Below are 25,549 nucleotides of genomic sequence, written 5' to 3' on the forward strand. Positions count from 1 at the left end.
TATTTTACAATCAAGATTTTCTTTTTTTTGAAAATAAGAATTCTTATCTTTTCGTCCTGAACTTTTTAATGTATTTAAGACTGTTTTAGCAACTTTTTCATTTTTTAAACATGGTTAATAATATATTGTGATTCTAATTTCCTTCTTCCAATAACTTCTTTTTCAAAGTCAATTGTTTTTCACTCTCCCACTTAATATTTAGATTTGTAACTTGTCATATCTTTGTTTTTTTTTTTTTTATTATCAAATCAAATCTTTTGTAATTTTTTATCCTCAGTAGGAATAAAGGATAGGCACCGAGTAAAAAGGTTTGTAACATTCAGGCATCCTATTCAACCAATTGAATTAGATTATCTTTTATAACTTTTAAAAATGAATATAAATATTAAGATTTATGTTATTTACAAAGTCTCTCTTAAAATTACTTTGCAAAAACTCTTTTATTAAAACTCTTTACCAAAGAAAAAATCAATTTCAAATTGAAATTAAATTCATTCTTATAAGATGTTCATCTTACTATTTAAGACAAGCGTTTATTATCTTAAAATCATGTCATTAAGAAATCTAATTGAGAAATTAAAAATAAATGATCCTTCTTAATTTAGATCTCCAAAACCGTTGAGCTTTTGTAAAGTACCTTGTCTCATTCCCAATATATTCATTTAGATCTTCACCTATGAGAATATTTTATTCTTGTGCAAAGCTTTGAACCAATCACTCCAAATTTCCCAAAACTTTTCTTCAAAAGTGTTTCTCATCCTACTTTGTGTACATAAACACTCATGGTATTGACAGCCTCCCGTGTATATTACTTATAAAGAAACAATTATGTTCTTAATCGTTTTTACATCCACCACATTCTCCTTGTCATCATTGTCCACAATAATATTCACTTTATTCTTTCATGTAACTTTTCCTTGTATCAAAGTTTAAATTTTGCAGTGCGAACTCTTTAGCTTCTTTCTTTTCAATACATTTAATTTCACGAAGACACAAAGTTAATCTTTCTCTTATTCACGATAGCCACAATTTGATGGACAAAGTGTCAATAGTCCAAGTACCAGACCTAATTTGATATTCCTGGACTAAGTTTATACTTGTGGGTTACTATCAATTATGACATTTTATTTTTTCAAAAAAATATCATCAATTAGATGATATTTAAAGTCTTAAATCAATTGATAATGTGATTAATTGATAATCAATTTTAGACACCTAATGATTTATTTGAGAGATCTTAGAAGACTAATCATTAAGTGTGTATTTGATTTACCATTAGAAGACCCTCAAACATTTATTAAATCAAAAACTCTGAATTCTTATTTCTCACAAAACATGAGTCCTGCATCCTCTGCATGTTACTTATGGTTGTCAACATGATGAATCTAGAATCAAGTTATAGTCATGTCTTCACTTAGGATGTATTTGGATTAGCGTTGAAACTACATTGAACGGAAAAATTACGTGTTTTAATGCAAAAACTTCAAAGCAACTGTGTTGTAAGTTTCATCTAAAAGTCCATTGAAGTTGAATTCTAACTGTTTTCCAAACACACAAACACACACTTGGTAGTGACAGACTATTTTAAAATAAAGTATCAAAATCAACAACCAAAATTTAATCATATTTACGATAAATAAATAAAACATATTTAAGCGTTGAAAATATAATGCAGGCAATCAGATGAGAGACATCTTCAATATCAAAGTCGAGCAGAAAGAAAATAAATTTATATGCAACACAAAACTTCCCGAACGAGAAAAGGTTGGGTTGGGAACTTTTTAAGTTTAAACTACTCTAATGTATCTGGGGATCAGCCACACTAATCCAAAATAAGCACAACCTCATGACCGCAAAATTGTACTCTAAAAGCTCAACAGAAATAGATGCTGCTCTCCTTGGAAGATGTCCCAGTCTAAATTATGTACAGAATTGTCCCCAAGATCAAAGAATTTGTCCTAAATGAACGAAATTCTGAAAAGAATATCTTACTGGACAGTGAAATACCAGTAGGAGTGACAACAGAGTCATCAAAACCCCAGTTAAAACCTTCATGAGCACAATAAAACTGTTGGATCATCTGGACTCTCTCAAGCAATTTCCAGGCAACAGAAATTTATACTTCTCAGCATTTTCCAGTAGATAAGCAGGAAGATGAACTGCAGAATAGGAATGGGGTATCGGCCCCATTTTACCAATGATTTCCTTGAAGGTGTACTCCTCTGGTAGCATGTCAAATAAATCAGCCCCTTTGCAGATTACATCTTGAATTCTTTTGGGATTTAAATAATGAGAGAATCTGACTCTGTCATTATGACTGTAGGCTTTCATCTTAAAGACGAAATCGCTGATATAGCGGAAGCAAAAGCTGCAATGCCAACCAGCATCCGCCAATAAGTCATCAGACTGGCGGTAATGAGCATACCTTGTCTTACCACTCTGATATCTGTGAACAGAAGCTCTCCAGCTGTTATCATCCAAGAGAAACTCAAAGGAGTATAGATAGTTCTTCAGCTGAAGATGAAGGACTGAAGGCACATCATCACACCACCTCAAGAGGTTAATAGTGTGAGCACTCGGAATCTCGTCAACATCAGACATAATCAACAAGTCATCATCAGTAATACCAGCTATCTTAAGGAGTTGATCCAATGCCACCCGCTGATATGCCTCCTCAACAAACGGGTTTTCTCCTTTCTTGAACCTCCCACCAATAGTTCCGTAAGTTAACCGAGACTCCACGAATTTGAACTGTTCCCGATTGCCTTTGAAAACAAAAGGTTTTGGCCTACCAGTAAATGTGGAATTTGACTCGAGGAGAACAAACTGTGTTATGTAAGGATACAATTCTCTCCAGCGCAAGTTAAGTATTTCCAATTCATTACTGAACAACACAGCATCATACACACGTCTTGGGAACTCACGGACTCCCCACCCATGAAGTCTGCAGAGATTCCCCATTGACACATTTTCGTTGTAGTAATGTGGAATGACATGGAAAGGCTTGGGTGGTTTCTCCCATAGCGGCCGCAGGAAGTAGGAGATTTTCTGTCCATGCAAGTATATTCCAAAGATGCACATTGGCACAACAGCAAAAAGAAAAATACAGGTTTTTACATCCAAGCCGCGTAAAATGCAGCGCACTCTTGACATGCCCAATACTTGACTTGACTCCTGTATCATTAAAGAGCAAACATCTGAGTCAATATTCATCAAGAAAGTAAAACAACTTTATAACTTGATAATTCAACTTCATTCTACCCTGTAAATAAATCAAACCATAATCCAAATGCCAATTTTTTCTTCTCTATTGATGATTTTATTTCAATAATCATTGAACATAGCACAAAGGGGCAATTCTAATAAATAATCATCATAGCCTAAAAAGCTGCATCATGAACAGATCAGACACATGCAAAAAAAAAAAAAATCCCCAAATGCAAACTGTCAATTGTGCTGCCATTCCAAGCCTATTATGACTGCGCAATCAAACCCCTCTCTCCCTCAGACATAAAAGAAAATGAAGAAGAAACAATTGAGAGTCTGCATAAACATGTGCATGTGCCATAAATTAAATCCCTATGAAATAGTCCCGCATATTTGCTAAAAATAGGTTTCAAAATCCATGCTTTCTCAGAAAGCCAAATTTAGATCACAAAAATCACGCACTCATTAAAACGCACAGAAAAAAGGGTCAACTAGTGTACAGAATGGCCACGACCAGCCACTATTTTCATTTTATCATTTTAACCCCCACAAAACCAAAGACAAGATTAATCATTTTATCATTTTATCAAAAGGGCAAATCAAAGCCACGAAGATTAATCAAAGGGGGAAAATCCTCTCACAAAAATCACGCAGACATTAAAAAAATGGTTTTTTTTTTCCTTGTATATTGAGATATGATAATTACCTGGCCACAAACGTCGCCGCATAAATCATCGGTCTTCTTAGGACAGTAATGGCCACCGGAATCTCCCATCGCACACCACATTATCAGAGTTCAATCCAAATCCAACGAAACCAGATCGATAGAGGAAAAACACTCGCTCCGTTGTTTAAGGGTAAAAGCAAGGAGAGAAAAAAGAGGGTAAAGGCCAAAACGAGGAAGTTCCGTTGTGGTATTCCTCTTTGGGTGTTTTTGTTGTGTTTGTGTTGATGATGTTCTGTTCTTCTCAATGCCACTTTTTGTTTCTGTTTAATTCCAATCAATCACCGCTTCTTCCAAATGTGTATTTATATATATATAGCCATTAGCCAACCTAAAACTCATTAATGATACTAGTAAAACACCTCTTCTACACGCGCATTCCTTTCGTTTCTTTTGAAGATATCTTATGATTACTTAGTCACGCAGAATAACCCCTCTAATATATACAGCGTCTGGTTAGCAAAATGAAAAATCATTTATTCTGTAAATCATACAAAAGTTTTAAAAAATCATGAATAATCTAATTTTTTTATATTTTTTAAGTGAAATATTTTTATTTTAAGTTTCAAAAAGTGTATTAATTATCATGATAATATGATAATTTAGGTTTATTATTTTTTACAATATATTTTGTAGTCATCGCTTATAGAGCTCGTAGTAAAAACCAAGTCCTGGCTGGTGTGGGTTACATCGTTGGTGAGTTGTTCTCTCTTTGGGATTTTTCTAACGTTGCCACGTGTCGGCCATGCCTTGTTGTGATTGGGAGCGCGTAGAATCCAAGACGACGTCGTTGGTTACTAGGGGACAACTGGGGGTTGGATTCGAGTGAGTATCGCTGGCACGATGTTGAGGTTTGGTGGGGAAAGATTGGCTACGGCGACGCGCACCATAACAGTGGGTTTGAGGTGGGGCCCATACCAACTGGGTTAATGTGTTGAGGGGCCCTACCACGACGTTGTCGCCAACTTTATGCTTTGTTTCCGTTTCATTCCGATGCTAAACGGTCATCTTAAGGACAGTGATTAAAATATTAAAAAAGAAATAGTATTTTTAATATTATATTTGGTAATATACATATGTTTTCTTTTGTTAATATAAATATGTTTGATAATACAAATGATATGATTTGTAAATAAATTACTATTATAGTCTCCAAATTTATCATTTACCTTACAAACGGTGGATTGTGAATTATAATTGAATGTCAGCGTATAGTCTATTTTTTCATATATTTTTTATTGTAATATCTTTAAAAATAATATTTGTTAATTATTTTATCATGAATTTAATGATTATGTAACTATTTAAAATTTAGCGTTGGTGAATTCTAAATAAATATTACAAAAATTAATAAATATATTATATATAATAATTTATAATTAAATGATAATATAAAATAATTTTATATTATTAATGTATAACTGTTTTTTACTATTTGAAAATGGATAGTAAAATCATTAGAAAAATAAAATTTTTTTTAATTATTATAAATAATTTTGCATTCAAAGTTTATAATTAAGAAATAAAAATATTAAAAAAATTATTTATTTGTTGTGATTTTAATAAGAAATATTTAATTTTTAATAATTATTCATTATTCTAATTAGTAAAACTGCAATAATGTGCGACGGGTCCTACTTCTGCTAACGGATTCAACGAGGAGCGCCCTACCACTCTACTACTAGTGACTTGACCGTTTTACACTTACTTTTCCTAAAAAAATAAAAATACATGATAATAATGATATATAACTAAATACTAATAATAAGTTACATTAATCTAGCAATAATTAATTAGTCATGATAAGTAAAGTGAAATGTCAAACTATCTATATAAGGGTAAAATTCGAATGAACATTTGACACACTTAAATTAAACACATTCTTCGTTCATATATTTAAGTATATCGAATAATACGTTTCGGCCTTTAGTATACACGAGTAAAAAACATCATTCGACCACGATTATCACCACTAAATTTGCTCAAGAGTAATCACTCGATTAAGGATACATAAGCATGGTTATAATGAGTATTATGTAATTGGTGATCATGATGTGATAGGTCCCCAGACCCTAGGTTTAGCAAGATTAGTATAAAAATGGACGAATTTCTCAAGTAAGAGGATTGATTCATTTTTCACCTACTCACTATATATTATTAATAGCTTCAAGTTCAATCCTCACTTAGCGTTATAGTGTCTTTTGTAGGTAGTCTTCCCTTCGATCAGCTAGATACTTATACATCCAAATCCTCAACAAGAAATAACAAGTAGACGACCCTTCAACTCTAGAGATCATTTGGCATAGTAAAATACCCTTCGATATGAATACCCGATCCATTTGTGATCAAAAAACATATCTCATTCGCAGTGTTATGAGTTTTAAGTAAAAAAAATTATAATTACACCAATAAATATCCAAATAAAAAGGGAAAGAGGTTCTTATGATTTGCGATGACTAATATGTCAAACTAAGGAAAACCAGCATGAAAAAATATGAAAAATATGTAATCTTTTTTCGTGAATTAAACGGTAGGAAAAAAATGATACGACTAAAGTTATCGGGAAGGGTATCATTCGCATATTGAGAAAAGTAGTAGAAATCCAACTCATAGGATCGTTGGACAGCAAGTAATTGTATTAATTGCAGCTACTTTACTAGGGAGAGTTTACATCTTTGACTATTTATATCAATTTGTTTTGGCTAAAAATAATGCTATTGAAAAGTTTGTACTATTGCGCTAGCACTACAAATTTATTTAACAAGACTACAATTACACTCATTCTAATTATTATCATTATTACTTAAAAAAATTATCATTATTAAGAATTAGATTAGATAACACAAAAGATTTGTAACCAAAAAAAGATAACACAAAAGCCTGTGTTTCGAATTCTACGATAAAACGCGAACACTTATGTAATCCAATGTTTGCCAGTTATGCTAATTACTTTTATTTGTTTAATGAATACAGAATACTCATCTTAGGGACGAAAGACTCGATGATTCCAGCTCCGGCGTTTGGTATCGTTATTCCTTATCCTTTCTCAAATGGCATAATTATTTCCCCAATTGTATGAGAAAAAAAGTATAAAGATTCCAACTTGCAAGTGAAGGGTCTTCCCATCAAGACTGGCACAACTTGGTCAAAACCCAACCAATTATGATTTGAATGATTGGGGTTAGTACCAATCGATGCTATGCTCCATGATCAAGGGAAGCAACAAATAGTGCAGTAATATATATTATTGAAACATTTGCCGTGAACTGGAGTTACAGGGATAATATCCACAGATTTTGCTCATAATTATGTTGTTAGGTTATTGCTATTACTTAAAGAGTACGATAAAATTTTAAATTAATTTATTTCTTTGTTGTTTTTAATAAAGTCAAGTGAATGCTAACTAATAGTGTCTTTAGGACATTAATTACAAAATTAAAAATTAAAAATAATTTGTTGAAATATGTAAACTTATATTATTCATAACATTTTTTTTATAATTATTATAATAAATATATTTTTGTTTTTTAAAGTAATATTTTAGGATATTGATTAACAAAACCCATAAAGTTAGTAATGCTTTTATGGTCATGGACCATAACTGTTGATTGTGGATGTAATGTGTTTAGCAGAAAATTAAAGTGGGAAGAGACTAGGAAACATCATCTAAGGAATAAGGAGACTGGGTCTGGGAGAAGTGGGCGTCTATTTCAAACCCAAACTGGCCAAGAAATTTCAACATGTGGGCTTTGATAGTGATCCATGCCATTCAAGTCAAAGTCAATTATATATATAACACCATCATTATTATATAAAGACAAACTTTTTTTTAGTAATTTCTTTTTTCCTTTGAAGTATATCCTTCAACCATTTTCAAAACACCTATTAAAATTAAGCACTATCTTGTTACATTTTTTTTCTATTTTTTTATTTAATTTCTACTCTAGCTGCTTCTCTTTTCCCCTTTCTTCCTATTTCATTTTTCTATTTTATAAAAAATGAACACCGACAGAATGCCTCTTTTTTCTCATAGTATATATTTAAAATAATGGAGTGAAGAGGTTAGTCCAACATTTCATTACCCTGTATTCCTTTCGATCTTTATTATAAAATATAAATTAAAAGTATGATTTGATTCTTATTATAAAGTTGACTTTAAAATTTTTTTGCATTATTTTTTTTAAAAAAATACTCTCAATTAAAGTTAGTTCTAAAATGATAAAAAAAACCACAACTCATAAATATTTGTATATTTTGTTCAAAGGATTAATTTTAGAAGAAAAAAAATACTAACTAATGATAATTTAATATTCATAACTAAATTAATCAATTTTTTAGTTTTAATAAATTAGTTAAATGAACTTTATAATAACAGTTAAAAGGAATACTTTTTTTTTCAAAACATCGTCATCATTAAGTAAAGGCGATATTTTTTTATTAACTTTCTTTTGTCTTCCATTTAAAAGAAATTTTTTTATTCTCCACTACTATTGGACCATTATACCCTTTAACCGTTTTCAAATTACCTGTAAAAACTGCTATGCTTTGTTACATCACTTCTAATTGTCTATTTAATTTTTACTCTCTCTTCCTATTTCATTTTATTTTTTGTTTTATAAAAAATACATGAGACATGGAATGCTTGTATTTCATGTAATATATATTTAAAAGAATGGCAGGGTGAAGATGCCATTTCCATTCTCTTGATATTACTTTTTTTTTTTTCAAAATACATATGATGATGCTAGCACGCATTTTTTAGCATTTTAAATACATTTTTTCTTATTAAATTCTTTAGAGTACTGTTTTTCTTAGCGTGACTTCTTTTTATTAACCATATCTCCAACACTGTTTCATATGAACAATGAAACACACGCTCACACAACTGATTTACTTGATTAGAATTAGATGCTATTTTTTTCTTTTATTTAAAGAGGTATGAATAGTTCAGTTAAAACATTTTATATCTTATTTTAAATTTACATAGATGCAATTTTTTTGGTTCAAGTGATTGTGTGTGTGTATATATATATAAAGTGTGAGTATGTTGAGGAAAGTGTTATTGTATGAATTTCTATATTAAGTGCTTATTTGGGCCTCACAAATTTTATTCAAACTCCATGAAGAAACTTTTGTTCATATCCGAAAGTTCAACTTGGGCTAAGCTTTAGGGAAGGAGAAAGGCGTTTTGGTGTGTGCTGTTGGGTCATTCTGGTAGTAGGAGGAAAAAGGGTAGTTTGGGGATATTAAAAAATTAAGGGGAGTATAAGCAAAAGTGGAGGCTTTGTTTCGTGGCTTGTGAACCTTCGTTTTCTTATTAAAAAATAACTGCAGAAGTATTTTTGTAAGAAAAATAAAAAAAAATCAACTGAACAAAAAACCACACAAAAACGAAACAAATGAGGGTAAAAATTCGCAAACACATAAACACCTTACAATAATAATAAAAAGATTGAATTGGTTCAACACTTGGGCCAATCACGTACCTACATAAGATATTGTTCTTTATAATGAAAGAAACTCTAAAAAAAGTATTCGCTGATTAAATTTTTTATTTTTTTATTTCCAAAAGTTTGAAACTGAATTTCTAAAAATATTTTTCAATTTTTATATTTATTTAAGATTAATTTAAATCGTAATGGCCTAACGTTTTTTACCGCTAATTTCACCGCTATATATATATAAGAGCGTCTTGCCTCTTTCTTTTTTTTTATTCGGTGAATAAGGGTTTCTTACCTCTCATCAATTATACGTATGCTTTTCATTTTTATACTTCTTATTCTCACTGATGAGTGTTAAAATCCTTGTAGGTGACCTTCCTTAGAGATATTTTCATCGTTGTGCTACTGTGTTAAAATTAAATCACCTTCACCATATCTCATGTCCACCCACGTTCGAAGATCCCAACAAATTTAAAAATAGACATGTTAAATACTCTATGTAATTATTTCGGGCAATATTTAAACTTTTATTGCCAACTTCTAAGGCCTTTTGATTGGTAACATCAGTTATATAATGGAAAAGTTATAAGTTTTCAGTGCATGGACCCTCTAAAATTAGTATTCTATTATAGCTTATACTATACTTATAATAAAAGTGTGTGCATGAACTATTGGTTTAAATTACCAAACTGTTTCCGAATTGTATTGATCTGGTTTTTTAATCAAATTGATTAAGTTAAATAAAATTGAATTGATCTTTCAAATAAGTTTAGCGTGATTAAACTGATTTAAAAATCGGTTCGATTCACTTAATAACTTAATTTTTTTTTCTAAAGCTGGAATGATTTTTTAAGAGAAAAAAAAATAATAATTTATAAACTAGTTCAAAATGAATTCAATTCTTAAAATTGGTTTAAAAACAATTCAAAACGGTTCAATCCCTGAACCATTTTGGTTTCAAATTATTTCTTTAAAATCAACTCAGTTTTGAACTGATTTTAAAAATCAAACCATTTAAACCAATTCAAAATCTGTTTGATTAGGTTTTTTTGCAAGCCCCTTGTTACTTTGTTTTTGGCATAATATTGCCTGATAAGGTTATTAGAATATTTATCAGTAGCGGGACGAAGGGGACCAGAAACCAACCCATGTTCTGATGCCACATTTATGAATAGATTAATCCACAAATGACTGTTGATGCTGAAACGTGAAGGGTCTTTTTGCTTGTTAGGAAACACATTTTAAAAGCAAGTGCTCTAATAATTATTTTCACATTAAAAACAGAATAAAAGCAGAACTTATTCTTTGTAGATTCAGTATTACTGTAATAAACTTGCTTCCAAACAAGAAGGAATGCTTTACGTCACATTAAGTGAAGCTAAATTCGGATGCGCCATCATTTGCATTCGATACATTAATTGCAACTGGCAAGCAGCTGATTGGGATTAATATTAGGTTCATTAGTTATTTAGTCCTAATTACGTTTTTCACTTTGAAGTTAATTTAATCCTTATAATTTAAAATTGTTTCAATAAATAAATTCTTTAATTTTTTTTAAAAACTCTCCACAAAATGAATTTAAATAAGATATAAATAAAAATCGACGAAGCTCGATCACCTAAACTACATTGTCAAAGGGTATATGTAATAATAAAATCGTTAAAAAAAATCACAAGTTTTTTTCACCCATTCCACAAAATTTAGAATCCGTCAAACTAAATCTTCTGAAGAAAACTAATCCTGTTTCTTACTGGTACAATGATAATCACTTTCTCACTTTTTGGAAGAAATTTTTATTTATCTATTTTTTTGTTAATTATAATATTTTTAAACGTGTATTTATCTCTATTTAATTTTTAAATATTTTACACAATTACCATATAATAAAAAATAATAGTAAAATTCAAATTAAAAAAGCTAAAAAAACATTTTTTATATAGATGAATAATTTATATGAAAATAGACTTACATTAAAAGTTAAAAATAATGTTACTCTATCATTTAATCACAAACTATGGTTATGCATAATTACATAATAAATTTATTTACTGTATAATTCTTTTTTAGATCAACAAATACAGAACCATGTTAAGTTGCTAATTCAGAATATTAAAAAACGACCAGAGAAAAAAAAAACTAAAACATATAGTTTATGTATCCCAGCTTTTCCACCTTTTGTCCTGAAATCATGTAAAATCTTCCTTCGTGTCGATGTAAAACAATTTACATTAACATTAGCCTTTAAACTTGCAATTTATAATTTAAGGATGTAATATTTACGCACGGAAAAGGGAAAAGTAATCCAAATTCAAAATCATTCATTAGAATGAGTCAAACTAGATGCAATCTCATGATGGGTAAAAAGAAACAATTTCTATTTTCAACCATGATCATCATATGAGCCCGCAAGAAACAAGATGCACATACACGAATAAGGTATACCGTATACCTTTTCATTCTCCTTAATTAAACTCTATTTTTTCTTTACAATCTTTTCAATTGCCTTTTTTTATTACACTATTCATTGCATAAAAACTTGTTTTCTTTCCTTGTTTATTTTTGTTTTTCTGAGAAGTATATTAGAATTTAAAATCACCATTTACTTTTTTATACAGTGCATAAAATGGATGGATAATATGATCAACAAAAATAAAATACTCCTCATAAAACATTCCATCCAAAAGTAGGTAAGAATGATATACATAAAATAAAATAAAATAAAACTATTCTTATTCCCTACCATCAGAGTTATATCACTGCTGCGCAGTCCCAATACAAATTTTTTTGTAACTATTTATTTGTCAGGAAACTTTTATAGTAGTTTTATACAGTAATTTTTTTTGTCTCTGGTATATTATCAATAGGACGAACAAAGTAAACAAACCCAACTTTTTATACATTTCTGAGAACCAAAAATTTACAATTTCAACTTACAGGAACTAATTATTAAAAGATAAAAGAAAGATATACACAGGCATCAAATAAATAAACAATTTAACCAAAAATTTTATGATTAATATTTATTTACAAAATGGTAAATGCTAATAAATATATATTCTAAGGATATTGATTAAGAATTTTAAAAAAAATATTTTTATTGAAAAAAATTATATTATTTATAATTTTTTTTACACTTTCATATAATTTACTAATAAATATTTTTTTTCTTTTACTTCCTCAATCAATATTTTAAAAACAGTGGTAAGATACTTACAAAATATCACAAGAACCTTGCAGAGGGAAACCGTCCCAAATCAACGGAATTGAGAAACGTGAGAGCAAACCTGTCAGACTTTGTTGCCCTGTGTGTTGTCAGCGTTCTTTTCCCTTCTTCCCTGTACACCTCCATCTTCTCTACCTTCACCTTCAATTCTCTCACTAAATCCCACAATCTCTGCTTCTCCGTGATCACCACCATCACCAATATCTCTTTACACCTGTCCAATCTATTCAACACGTAAACCAATTCCACCACTTCTCCAAAACCGAGACACCCCATGGCCAATCTCTCTCTGAACTCGTTAACTCTAACAAAAACCTCACTCAACGTTGCAACCCCATCTTCTTCCACCAAAGTCGCTATTTCAGAAACTAATTTATTCCCTTCCATGGATGCAGCGTCGGGTATGTTCCCAATCCCTTCAAGAACCGTTAACAAAGCCTCCGTCTCTCTCAATAACTCCCCGTTGGTGAGACCCGAAACTCTCTCTTTTTCCGTCGGTAAGAACCCGACAATTCTGGAAGCCCAGAGAAGCTGTTCCACGTGTTTAGCGTACCATCGTACCCAAGAAGAGAGTTCCCAGCACACGGGGTTGCTCTTGTCTCTGAATTTGGAGAGGTTAAGGTAGTTCCTGCCGCCGCCGCTGTACGGAAGCTGGTCCCTCATGATGAAGCTGCCGCGCTTGATCACGTGGTGCACCACGATCAGGCACTTCAGCGCCACGGCGGAGCTCTGGGTGGTCTGGAGGCGGTGGGTGAGAAGGTGGACGGCGGCGGAGGAAGTGGCGCGTGAGCCGTCGCCGGAGGAGAGGAGCATGGAGATGTGGTCGCACGTGGGAGGGGCGTAGGAGTCGTGGCTGGTGGCGCGGAGGAGAGAGAGAGTGGCGCGCTTGGAGAGGATCGCGGCTTTGCCCTGCGAGGCTTTGTCCTTCATTATCCCTATCAGCTCTTTCAGTTTCGTCATCGTTGAGTTAAGAGACACACGCGTACACGCTAATTAAGGGACGAGATAGCAACCAAAGGAACCTTAATTTCTTCGAGGCAACTACTAGTAAATAAATATAAGAGATGGTTTATCTTCTTAGGATAATGCAAAGAGTTTGCTAATCAGTGTTATCATGATGTTGTTGGTTAAGGAAATAAAAGAAAAAATATATTTATTGTGAACATGAGAATATAAAAAAAGTTTTAAATAATATAATTTTTGTATTCTCGTATGATGTTTATAATAATTTTTTTTAATTTTTAATTAATATTTTAAGGACACTAAATAATTAGTATTTGCATATAGATATCATGGTTGAAAATAAACAAACTATTTAAGTCGTGCACCTTATTATCAAGTATTAATTGTTTTTTATGCAAGAATAGAAGGGGGAAAAGAAAAAAAATACAATAAATAATATAATGAAAAAAAAAGATATAGAAAAATAAAATAAAGGTGAGATGGAAGAGAAAATGATAAGAAGACTATCCTAAACACATGAAGATTATACTATTACTTAAGGGCGACTCCATTCATTGTCCCTGTGCTAATTAATCAAAAAGTTAGCAAGACTTTGGTTGGTTGGGTCAGCTGTTCGAATTTTTCAACCATGATTGATAAATACTTCCAATAAAATATCCTGAATGGCCACCTAAATGTAACCACGAAGACTAATCTAATCAACAACATAATCACTGACAATTATAGAATGAAAACCAAAAGCAATAATTGACGCGAGTATTTTTAAAAGTTAGTGAATTTTATAATATATACAAGAAATCATTAATAAAATACAGAATATATTTTGTAGTTAAGGAATAAGTTATTTGAATTAATTAATCCAATATGGTGTGCAAAAATTAAAATTTTGAAATTCAAATTGATAAATATAAAAAGGCTTAAGTTATATAATTGATATATATATATATATATATATATATTGTATACTAGCTAATTTTTTAATTAATCCACGGACATCATGAAAAGCGCTTTATAGGGCTTATCGATCACTAGCCTAAACAAGACCAAGGAATATGAAAGAAGTGTTTTCCACACTTGGATTGGATTGGGTTTGATCACGTTTCATTCTATTTAAAAGGTTTCTATTTTTGTCACTTTAAATTTTGAGAGATTATTATCATATATCTTTATATCTTTCTCTTCCACCAATGAGTATGAAAGAAGTGTGTTTGCCACACTTAGGTTGGGTTTGATCACATTTTATTCTATTTAACAGAAGTAGTAGTCTAATTGACATTAAGTGAAGTTGTTCAACAAATATATAAGTTGCATCCCAAGAAATGAGGCAAACGATGTGGGACTTTCTAACATTAGTTTTGCAAAATCTTGTTCCATGTGCTCATAATTCAACATAGCCTCATGATTCACCATATCCATTTCATTATTGTGAACATCATATCATGATCTCTTCCTTGACAACTCTTTTAAATTCTTCTTATATGTTGGTAATTTCTCCTAAATTTGCTTTCCCTTTACGACTTTTAGTTTGCTTTTCTTTGCGAATCTTGCATAACTATAGCATTCATGGACTGAATCATCATGCTATTTGGGCGCTAGCATATCTTTGATTTTTGTCATCATTTCCATGTTATATTGTCATCCTTCCTTCTGTATTGGAGAGTTCTCAAGCGTAAGAATGTGTTGCTCCTAATAGTGACCATATGTAACCCAATTAAAGCAAATATGAATGATATCTTGATATTCAATCTTGTAATTTAACAATTGAGTTTAAATTTTGATATGAGGGTTTTCTTGAGATCTACTTTTATATATGATTTTTTATGCATATGTGCATACTATATGTTTAAGAGTTTAATTGTCATGTACTGATAATGTAAAATAATTTTATATTATCATTCAATCACATATATATTACCATTAATAAGACTTTTAAGAAAATTATTATCAAAGTCAACAAACATACTATACATGATAATTTGTGATTTAATAATGACAATGCGAAATTATTATCCGTGCATGACTTATTTTCTGTATGTTTATCCCATATAAATAATTTTCTATTCATATATAAATAAAATTATTTTGAAATCAATAAAAAAATAAAAATATTTTACACTAATATGTGAAACCATATCATGTAATTAAACATAAATCATATAATTGAGTCCAAAAGGAGTATATCTTATTAAATTATTCTTATTTATTGATATTATAATTTATTACCTGCTAGAAAATTGTTTAAAACATTAACAATTTTTTCTTCATCAAACAAATCTTAAATAAAAATAATTAAAAATTTCAACATAATTCATGCCTCATCTTTTTGTACAAAGTTTTAACACAATCCATTATTTTATGACAATATAAATTATTTGTTTCCACTTCAATGTTTATATCAATCTTACATTTTTATTCTTTGTCTTTCTCTTTCTTTTATGATGATTGAGGACTAAGAAAATTGTAGAAAGAAAATTCTGCTTTTAACTTAATTCATGTATATGTCATTTTTACCACCCATTAATGATATATAAAATTCTAATTAGCTTTGAGTCTTTAAACAAAGTCTCATGTTTGAGTTTTGTGGGTGAAAAATTTTAGGTGAAAGAAACTTCATTAAAGACGATCAATCAATTTTTTTGACGAAAATCAATCATTAACATGACAGATTGGAATTCACATATATAGATGTTGGAGACTGACTTGTGATCATTGACGGCTAAGGAAATTGTAGAAAGAAAATTACGCTTGTAACTTAATTCCTGGATATACCACTTTTACCACCCACTAATGATATATAAAATTCTAATTAGCTTTGAGCCTTTAAATAAAGTCTCATGTTTGAATCTTGTGGGTAAAATAAATGTAGTTGAAAGAGACTTTATTAGAGGTGATCAATCAAATTTTATTTTTTGATGAAAATTAGTTATTAACAAAACTCATAAATACTTCACACCAAGTCATGATGACAATTTTTTTTTTCTAATTAATTAGCTATACACACACACTATAACGGAAACCAGGCATGATATATAACCTTTGTGTGTTCGCATTCCTAATTTTTTATTGCATGTTTTGTGTTAAAATTTATTCAAATCAAAATACTATAAATTTTTAACTCTAACTATATAAAATAAATTTAAAGAATTAAATTTTATATATTACCACAATATATTATTATCATATATTTTATTATATATTGATATGTATATTAATTTATTGAATAATTTATTTTGTACTTGATGAATGCTTATTTGTAAGTTTTTTCCTATGTGTTTTTTTTTTTAGTTTATTAAGTTATTTTGTTCTCAATATATGTCTATCTCTTCACATTTTTTGTTTGTTGGGTAAGAGTTAAATTTGATATTTTACAATGGTTTTTCTTTTTATATATTAAACCATATATTAACATATGTTAGTTTAGTTTGAAAATTAAGAAGACACATAGAAAACAATGATAAAGATAATAAATATGGTCACACACAATTAATGTGAAATAGAGAAAACTTATTCTTGTGTTAACCTTGGAACTAATAAAGAGAATTCACTTGTCTTTATCACTTTTTTTAATGGATTTCCATGTTTGTTGGTCATATTTCCATGGGAGAAATGAAAAGTTAGAATAAGAAGTAAAAATAATAGAAAAAATTAATTTAAAATTGAAAATTAATAATAAAAAAAGAAGAAGAGAAAGCAACTCTATATACTTGTTTATATTAGATAAGAAAATCTGTTATAGATAAAAATTACTTTATACACATTTTAAATTTTAAATTCCGCTAAAAAGTGTATATCAATAAGATAATTTGTAGGGAAAAGAAAGACAAAGCAAAAAAGAAAACACACTAAATTTACATGTTGATAGTGAAAGGGGTGAAGTGAAGTTTAATAAACTACAATAAAGTGTGAGACAACACGAGAGTGAGTGAACACAAATATTGATTCCTTATTCATAATTCAACTCTTTGTTTCTACGCATACAGAACAAAATAGCATATCAAAATATAATTAAGCATATGCAAAAGTGAGAGGGGAAGAAAAATATGGGCATGAAGAACTTGCTAAAAATCATACAATAATGAGATCAAGTACATACCATGCTTAACCCAACCATACAAAAAATAATCAAACTAAATAAAAATACTTTAAAAAACCATGTACTCATTGGACAAATTAAAAATACTTTCAAAAATAAATAATGAATAAATAACAACAAAAGGCTGGTGAGAACATCTATATTGAAAAACTAATTCCTTGGGTTCAACGTGCATGAGTCTAGACTCTAGCATCAACAAAATAAAATAACATTTTCTTGCTACACAATTCCATCTCCAAAAGCTTCACACCATCATCGTTTTCTTCTTGCAAAATTCCTTCCTCTTTTTGTTCCCATCCCCATTGAATTCTTCAGTGCAAAATCTTTTTCTTTTTCCCCAATGTGCAAGAAACTGAAATTAGATAAGTTAGATTGGACTTTTATGTATCCTCGGGGGAATAAAAAATGAAGGACTTTTATGTTAACAATGAAAATGGTGAAGTTTAATAAACTATAATAAAGTGTATGTGAAGGGGGAAAACCATGTTCTGTGTGTATATAGTTGGATTTTTATGTTGTTTTTAAATCTAAGTTTTGAAGGATAAAATGATTTAATAAAAATAGAGATAAAAAATAATTATTGAATTGGATATTCCTTTTATCTATTATTATTATTATTATTATTATATATAAAAGATGTAATTAACACATTTTTCTCTCTCTCCTTTTCTCGTGCTATTATACTATTTGATTACAATTCTCTTTATATACATATTATACATTACATTACACACTTCATTAGATGAATAAATACATGGTCATGCTTTCATTTTGCCATTACATTATAATATTCATAGTGGGATTTGAATTTTTGCGTCAAAATGTACCTGCATGCAGACACTTGGAATCAAAGAAGCTAGCTAGCAGTTTATTTCGCCGAAAGAAAGAAAGAGACAAAACCGACAATCAAAGCTAGCGGACGAATCTGTGACGGTGGCTGAGGAGAGAAATGCCTCCTGAATTCTTCAGGCAACCTCAAACCAAAACCTGTTCCACAACAGTGCCAGTGTCAGTTTCATCAGTTACTGCCACCTCTGACTCTGTAATCTCTGTACCAATATCATGTTCTAGTTGTTCCATTGGGACGACATCATCATCATCAATGTCGATTACGGTATCCTGAGACGTGAGTTTCTGGCGACAAATGGGACAGGTCATGCGAGAGGGTAACCATGTATCGATGCAATTCTGGTGGAAAACGTGTTGGCATTTTGGGAGCATCTTTATGGTGTCGGAGTCTTCGAACTCGACCAAGCACACCGAGCACTCCTCTGCCCCATTCCCCACTTTAAGCTCCTTCGCCGTCGAGTATTCAAAGATGGGGCACTTTTCAATAGCTTCTGTGGCTGCCACGAGCTTTGTGTTATGGCGTTGGGAAGAAGAAGAAGAATAACAACAACAACAACACGCGCGGAGCTTAAACAAAATAAACACCAGGATGCTAACGAAGACACATGACAGCGACACACTCCATGTGACCTTGGAGTAGTTTCCACCTTTGTTTGTCTCGTCGAATGGAGAGTAGTTTATTGGGTTATTCCACTGTGCATTCGCACATAATGAAGAATGCCAAACTAGGACCACCAGGAGCATATATTGGCTCACCTTCATTTCTCAACTGTGTCCTTGTAGTCCAAATAGGATCAATGAGGCGCTGAAATGTAATATAGATAGAAATCCAAATATGCACTATATATGCATGTAATATAGAGATATAAGTCATGAGAAGTGTAGCTAGCGATGTCTCTGTTTTGAAGCCTCGGTGCTGAGTGCTTACTTAATTATTAAGAAGGAGAGAGGGAATTGAGAAGTAAGTGTAGCTCCTGACAGTGGCCATGGCAACATAAGGAAGTGACACGAGGACATAGTAGCGTTATGTGGAGGTTGCATTTACTGCTACAAACATGTTAAATTACGTTTTAGCTAGGTAGCAAACAAAAAAGCTCGCGATATCAGTAAATACCTAAAATAGTATATGATTTGTCACGTAGCTAGTAATGTATATGAAGTTGTGTACGAGGATATTCTTTCTACATATGAACTCGTGTACGAGGATATTCTTTCTACATACTCATATTCATTCCACTTAAATTTGTATACCCCTGGCCCTGATGACTACTTTTTTTTTTTGACAGAATACGCTTGACTACCTAGAAATATGATTAATTGAATGTGTAAATATAATTAAATTTATTTTATAATTGGTCAATAAAATTATGAAGTTATTGACCATTAGACGTAGTTAGTTACGTAGAAAAATATAATTAATTTTGTATCACAAGTGGTGGTTAAAATGTTATTAGTCCATATTAGTTTTGATTTGATTAGAGTAATTTTTTTTTTAATTTTGTTTTCAGTAAAATATTTTGTTTATTTTTAATCTATGTAAGTATGTATTTTTTTAATTTTGGTCTCAATAACTTTTTTATTTTATTTTTAGTCATTGTATGTTTGTGTTTTTTTTTTTAATTTTAAAATTCTAATTTTTTAAGTTTTAGTCCGTATAAGTTTATATTTATAGGAACTGAAATTGAAAAAAAAATACAAACCTATACCAACTAAAAATAAACAAAATAGGGCCTAAAATTCAAAAAGCATCAAGTTATAAGGATTAAAAATAAACAAAACTTACATGATCAAAATTATAAAAAAATGTAAACTTACATAACCCAAAAATGTATTTAATTTTTTTTTAACCAAGAGATGTATGCATGATACTTTTAGTTGGCACTCAATTTATCTCTCTTCCACTAAATCAGTTCATTTTGGAATAAAATGTTATTTTTTGTCATGAGATTCTATGCTCAAACTGGAGATTGAAACGATAAATTATGTATTTTATCCTCTAAAACAAATTGTTCAAAGAAGTTGGAGTCGATTCACTTGATGAATCTATTTGGCAACGGGATATGGAGCCACAAGTTGTGTGTAGATTTTAGGCCTTATTGTTGTTTGTAAGTGGAGTTCTCAATTTTCCTATACCAAATTGATTAAGGATGTTGCTTCCTGCAAATTGCATTCTAGATTGAACTTTCTAAAATGCAATGGGGTACAACATAAAGCAGAAAGCAATAGTGAAAGTAAGGAAGTTTTAGCCATTAATCAGAGTGTAGGCAAGACACCAACTGGGTCGAGGGCTGAAGTCAACACCTAAAAAGTTAAAACACAACAGATAATTGCTTCCAGCACCCCAGTATTTGCTATTGTCCAACGTGTGTGGTGACCAATTCATAACTATTTTGGAATTTGCTACGGTTCCTAATGAGACCTCTTAATGATATTGAGACCGTTTTCAGTATGGTTTATTCCTATTTATTGCAACATTACTTAAGTACCCATTTACTTTCTGTTGTCTTTTTCTCTAGGTTGTTCTCAGTGTTGACCTTTCTATTGCGTAGTAATCAAAACAAAGACTGAATTAGGATCATATTTGAATATTTTAATTCTTTTTCACAACAACTCTACTATCACGTGTAACCTTTTCCACCCTCCAGTATCTTCTACTTCCCAACAATTGAAAACACATTTTAAATGGAATAAAATTAACAGTGATACCTGGCATGAATACGAAAACAGTAATCGTGAGTGCTCCATAGTAAAGAAATAAGGATACAGATACTGCTCTATGTATTTGTTGTGCATGAAGATATATACTTGTATATTTAGTAGTTTTTAACAGTTAGATATTTGAACTGTTCTGGTGCAAATCTAATGATACACATAGATTAATCTAAAATCTAAAATGAAGTGGATTCAAGTAAAAAGAGGAAAGAGACGGAAAGAAAAAATTGTCAAAAGAAAAAATTCTCTTTATGTCCCATAACGATGGTTGTGTAAGAAAAAAAATTATTCTAAAATAATTATCATCTTAATTTTTAATATAACATTAATTATTATTTTTTATTTATATCTTTTATAATATTAATATCATGAGTTACAAAAGTAAAAAAATAAAATTTATAATGATAAGATTAATTTTATAAAATTATAAATTTTTTTATCTATTTATTATTTTTTTAATCTGTATAATATAACGTAAGACTGTAATTATAACCGAAAGGAGTAATAAGTATAAGTAAGAAATCTGACATTGAATGAGAATATGCAATTAAGTTTGATAATATACACGAGAAAGACTCAAACTGAATATTTTAAGTTTTTGCTTTAATTGTGTGCAGTTTATTTATCTAATTTAATTTGTTCGTGGCCATTAATGAAAATTCCAGTATATTTTTATAATCTTTCAAATCTAATACACTAATGATTAGATGCCGAATATTGGTGTTATGGTTGTACGGAAATCTCCATCCCCAATTTATCTGCTCAATCACTGGAGAGAAAAAAAAGTTTTATCAATCAGCTATGCATAAAGGAGCTGGGACACCCCAATTATTCTCATATATAAGATTTTCAGCTATGGTTGCTTCATCGTGCTCAACTACTTGCGTCCAGGAAGTAAAATAAACCCAATAAAATATAGAAGGGATTAAGGCAAAAGTGAAAGGAAAATAAATAAAAAAATCCACATAATTAAGAAAGCAGGACAAAAAGAGACATTCTTGCATTGGTTGCATCATAATCCACTTAGATAACTATTAAACTATGAGTTATATTATTTGTATAGTATTAATTTTTCTCTACGTCTCATTACATTAATCATCTCATCTCAAACGTTTGCTCTCTTTTCTTTCTCCCATATAAATAAATCTGTATAAAAATATTATATATACACTTACACTTTATTCTTAGATAAAAACATTTCAGTTGGTGACAAAAATAACCAAGTATCACTTCAACCAATCAGACACAAGATTCCTGTAGAACCAGTGTGTTGATGAGGTCAACCGTTGAAAATAAAAAGAAAACAGAGAAAAAGGACTAGAATTATCATCTTAGCTAGACACGTAGCCAAAAAAGTTGATAACTATTCTCATATACCAAAAGATATCAATTCGATTTATGTTGTGAATATAAAAAATTTGTTGATTAATAATTTGTTAAGTATTTCTGAGTTTGAAAGTTTATTCTCCTTTGAATTTGAATATCTATCCTGATCTTTTTGAGTTCAGAATTCAACTCACGGAAACTTTTTTTTTTTTTTTCAAATCTTAGCTATACACATGTATTTTATTTAAACTCGTCCTGAACCATACACAAGAAGTGCCAAGTGCAAGTGCCACCAAGAAAGAAATATGGCGTACATCGCCACCACCACGGTTGGTGCAAGCAGTGTCACCACAGTGGATTGCCAGAAACAAGTAAGATCATGGAGGCTGCTACGTTCCCTCATGGAATTTCTAATCCCCACTTGCAACTGCACCTTCGTAGAAGAAGAAAACCAACCACAAAAGTGTCTCCAAAAGCATCCACAACAACTCATGACTTCAACCACAATCACTGGCACCATCTTTGGATACCGCAAAGGAAAGGTGAGTTTCTGCATTCAAGCTAATGCAAACTCAAGCAACCCTATTCTTCTGCTGGAGTTAGAAGTTCCCACAAGCGTTTTGGCTAAGGAAATGAGAGGGGGCACACTCAGAATTGTGCTGGAGAGTGGCAACAACAACAACCTTAACCTTTTTTCCACGCCTTTGTGGAGTATGTACTGCAATGGAAGGAAAGTGGGGTATGCTGTTAAGCGTACGTAGGCCTTCAAATGGTGACTTTGAAGCGCTGAGTTTGATGCGTTCAGTTGCTGTGGGAACTGGTGTTATAAACAGTTGCAAGGAGGATGAGCTTATGTACCTTAGAGCAAACTTTCAAAGGGTCCGTGGCTCCTCCAATTGTGAGTCTTTCCATTTGATTGACCCAGAAGGAAGCATTGGCCAAGAGCTTAGTATTTTCTTTTTCAGGCCTAGGTGACCTTAATTTGTTTCTTTATTAATTATTATTATGTATATATTTTCAAGAGTTGTTTCATTCAACACTTTCAACTTAATTACGTTTCCTTTTTTTGAGCCGTGCCTACCGTATGGTCTAGCAGAGCTAATAACATGCATGGCATGGCATGTCTTTAGCTTTATCCTATGCTCTGTGAGTAAGTGTAATTTTAAATGTACTCTTTCTTCCTTTATTTCAAGTTTACAGAAAGTAACAATTTGGTAGAGGGAGAGTGTCAAGCCTATATAGTCTGTGTTGGCTTTTTTTCCACCTAATAATACTTTTAATTTTATGTTTAACAGTTTGGTCTGAATATTAAAATACCAGATTACCTTTTTTCTTTTCTTTTTGAAGATCAAGATGCTGATAATTATCGTTGGCTTACCTGATTGCCTGCATTTTATCTTTTGGACATTATTGTATCTGATTTTAATTTTAACGAACTCATAAAAAATAACTTTAAATGAGATTTTTACAACAATTAATGTAAAAATTATATTTTTTTTAACATATATAACAATCCAAGATTGAATAATCGTATATATTAAAAAAAAACCCTTCAGTTTTACCAATTACCAACTTTCCTCGTGTTCTAGTTTTTTTGTCATTTCTAATAGTATCATTTTTCTCCCAATCCCCTCCCCCTAATTAAGTAAAAGGAAAATGATACATGGATACTTCATGTTAGTAAATACTTAGAAAGAAAGAGATAGAAATAAAAGAAAGGGAAATTAATGTAAATGTGATAGATAATATAATAAGAAATAAAAAAATTGTGAGTATCAATATTAAGATCTTCAAAAAACAATTATTCTTAATAAAAATTATCAAGTCCCGTTATTTTCATCTACGTAAGCAGTTATAAGTAGTGTAATTTTGTATTCTTAAATAATATTCTCTCTTTATATATATAATACAACTTTCCTATTTTTTTTTATCAACATTACTTGACTTATTTCAAACTTCCTTTTCTTTTCTTTCTATATATCCATTTTATTATTTATTTTAAAAAATATTATATTGATTTTAAAAGCCTGAGACAGCCTTTTAACTCATTATTTGATGATACGTTATTTTGTTTTTCAGACACGTTATAAAGTTATTACTGCCTTCAAGTTTTTATTGTCAGGATATAATGAAGATCCAAAGACAGACATGAGATATGTCAAGTCACAAGTGTGTCAACTTTTTGATTACCATGTCTGCAGAAGTAAGTCTAGCTTGAAAGTTCTATAATTAATTAACTGGAAAGTTATAGTCTGGTATTTTTTTTAATTAAAACATTCAACGCAATACATATCTTATAAACTACAATATTTGTTCCGTACCAAAAAAAAAAGCTACAATAGTATTTGTTAAGATATAACAAGCATTTTAATACTCGCCATAAAAAAACAAGCATTTTAATAATGTTACACATAATTGACAGATCATAATATTCTCCTTGTTAGTTATTACTATTAAGCAATCTTTGAGAAATCGTACCCATGCAAACAGCTTTGGAAATTAATATTTAAATCAGATGAGATATCGAGTAGAGAATTAAATTTTAGAGATCACAATGATTAATTTATATAATTCTCCAGCCTTATCAATGTTTGAAAGAGCCAAGGATGAGTGGAAGATTTTTTTATTTGATTTTAAGAAGCCTCGGTGGGGCATCCTTCAAAATCCAATTGAATGTATGAGTTGTTTCAGATTCCTCAAGTAGTTTGATTTGAGTATATCACATGTAATATTACTTACTAGCTATAAGGCAAGTGGAACAGTGCCATTTATAAGGGTGCAGTGCAAGAGCACCTATTAGCTGGGCTCAGCCCCAAACCTGGGCCTATCTTTTTTCAGCCCGGTCCAACTAAGGGCCCAAGGACGGAATAAGACGGAAGGGCCAGCCCAACATATTTGACAATTAGACTTCACAGAATGATTTAGTAAATGTTTGGTTTACAATTGAAAATATTGAGACACTCATTTATTTTTAATGTAAATCTAACGGATAAAAAAGTAAAATGAATATA

The 25,549-nt window shown here is 30.6% G+C and overlaps 3 protein-coding genes and 1 pseudogene across 3 annotated transcripts; 1 reads left to right on the plus strand and 3 right to left on the minus strand.

Moving 5' to 3' along the window:
• Window positions 1-1,590: 1,590 nt before the first annotated feature.
• Window positions 1,591-4,336, minus strand: LOC114396641. The gene is made up of 2 exons (XM_028358730.1): window positions 3,914-4,336; window positions 1,591-3,174 (listed from the first exon to the last, which is right to left on the minus strand). Exons 1-2 carry the CDS (start codon window positions 3,992-3,994, stop codon window positions 2,077-2,079), a joined length of 1,179 nt encoding a protein of 392 aa, XP_028214531.1. The 5' UTR covers window positions 3,995-4,336; the 3' UTR covers window positions 1,591-2,076.
• An 8,178-nt stretch (window positions 4,337-12,514) lies between these two features.
• Window positions 12,515-13,698, minus strand: LOC114395165 (putative clathrin assembly protein At4g40080). The gene has a single exon (XM_028356874.1). It carries the CDS (start codon window positions 13,553-13,555, stop codon window positions 12,593-12,595), a length of 963 nt encoding a protein of 320 aa, XP_028212675.1. The 5' UTR covers window positions 13,556-13,698; the 3' UTR covers window positions 12,515-12,592.
• Window positions 13,699-18,626: 4,928 nt separating this feature from the next.
• LOC114396170 (RING-H2 finger protein ATL34-like) lies at window positions 18,627-19,262 on the minus strand. The gene has a single exon (XM_028358071.1). The coding sequence runs from the start codon at window positions 19,260-19,262 to the stop codon at window positions 18,627-18,629; it is 636 nt and encodes a 211-aa protein (XP_028213872.1).
• Window positions 19,263-22,843: 3,581 nt separating this feature from the next.
• On the plus strand, window positions 22,844-23,513 carry LOC114396173 (annotated as a pseudogene).
• Window positions 23,514-25,549: the final 2,036 nt, after the last annotated feature.

This window comes from Glycine soja, chromosome 18, assembly GCF_004193775.1.
Source record: "Glycine soja cultivar W05 chromosome 18, ASM419377v2, whole genome shotgun sequence".
NCBI lineage: Eukaryota > Viridiplantae > Streptophyta > Magnoliopsida > Fabales > Fabaceae > Glycine > Glycine soja.

Coding starts and splice junctions, on each gene's coding strand:
- LOC114395165 (XM_028356874.1), bottom strand. CDS start 13,555: ATGACGAAACTGAAAGAGCTGATAGGGATAATGAAGGACAAAGCCTCG.
- LOC114396641 (XM_028358730.1), bottom strand. CDS start 3,994: ATGTGGTGTGCGATGGGAGATTCCGGTGGCCATTACTGTCCTAAGAAG. Junction 3,175..3,913: donor GCGGCGACGTTTGTGGCCAG/GTAATTATCATA, acceptor TTAATGATACAG/GAGTCAAGTCAAGTATTGGG.
- LOC114396170 (XM_028358071.1), bottom strand. CDS start 19,262: ATGAAGGTGAGCCAATATATGCTCCTGGTGGTCCTAGTTTGGCATTCT.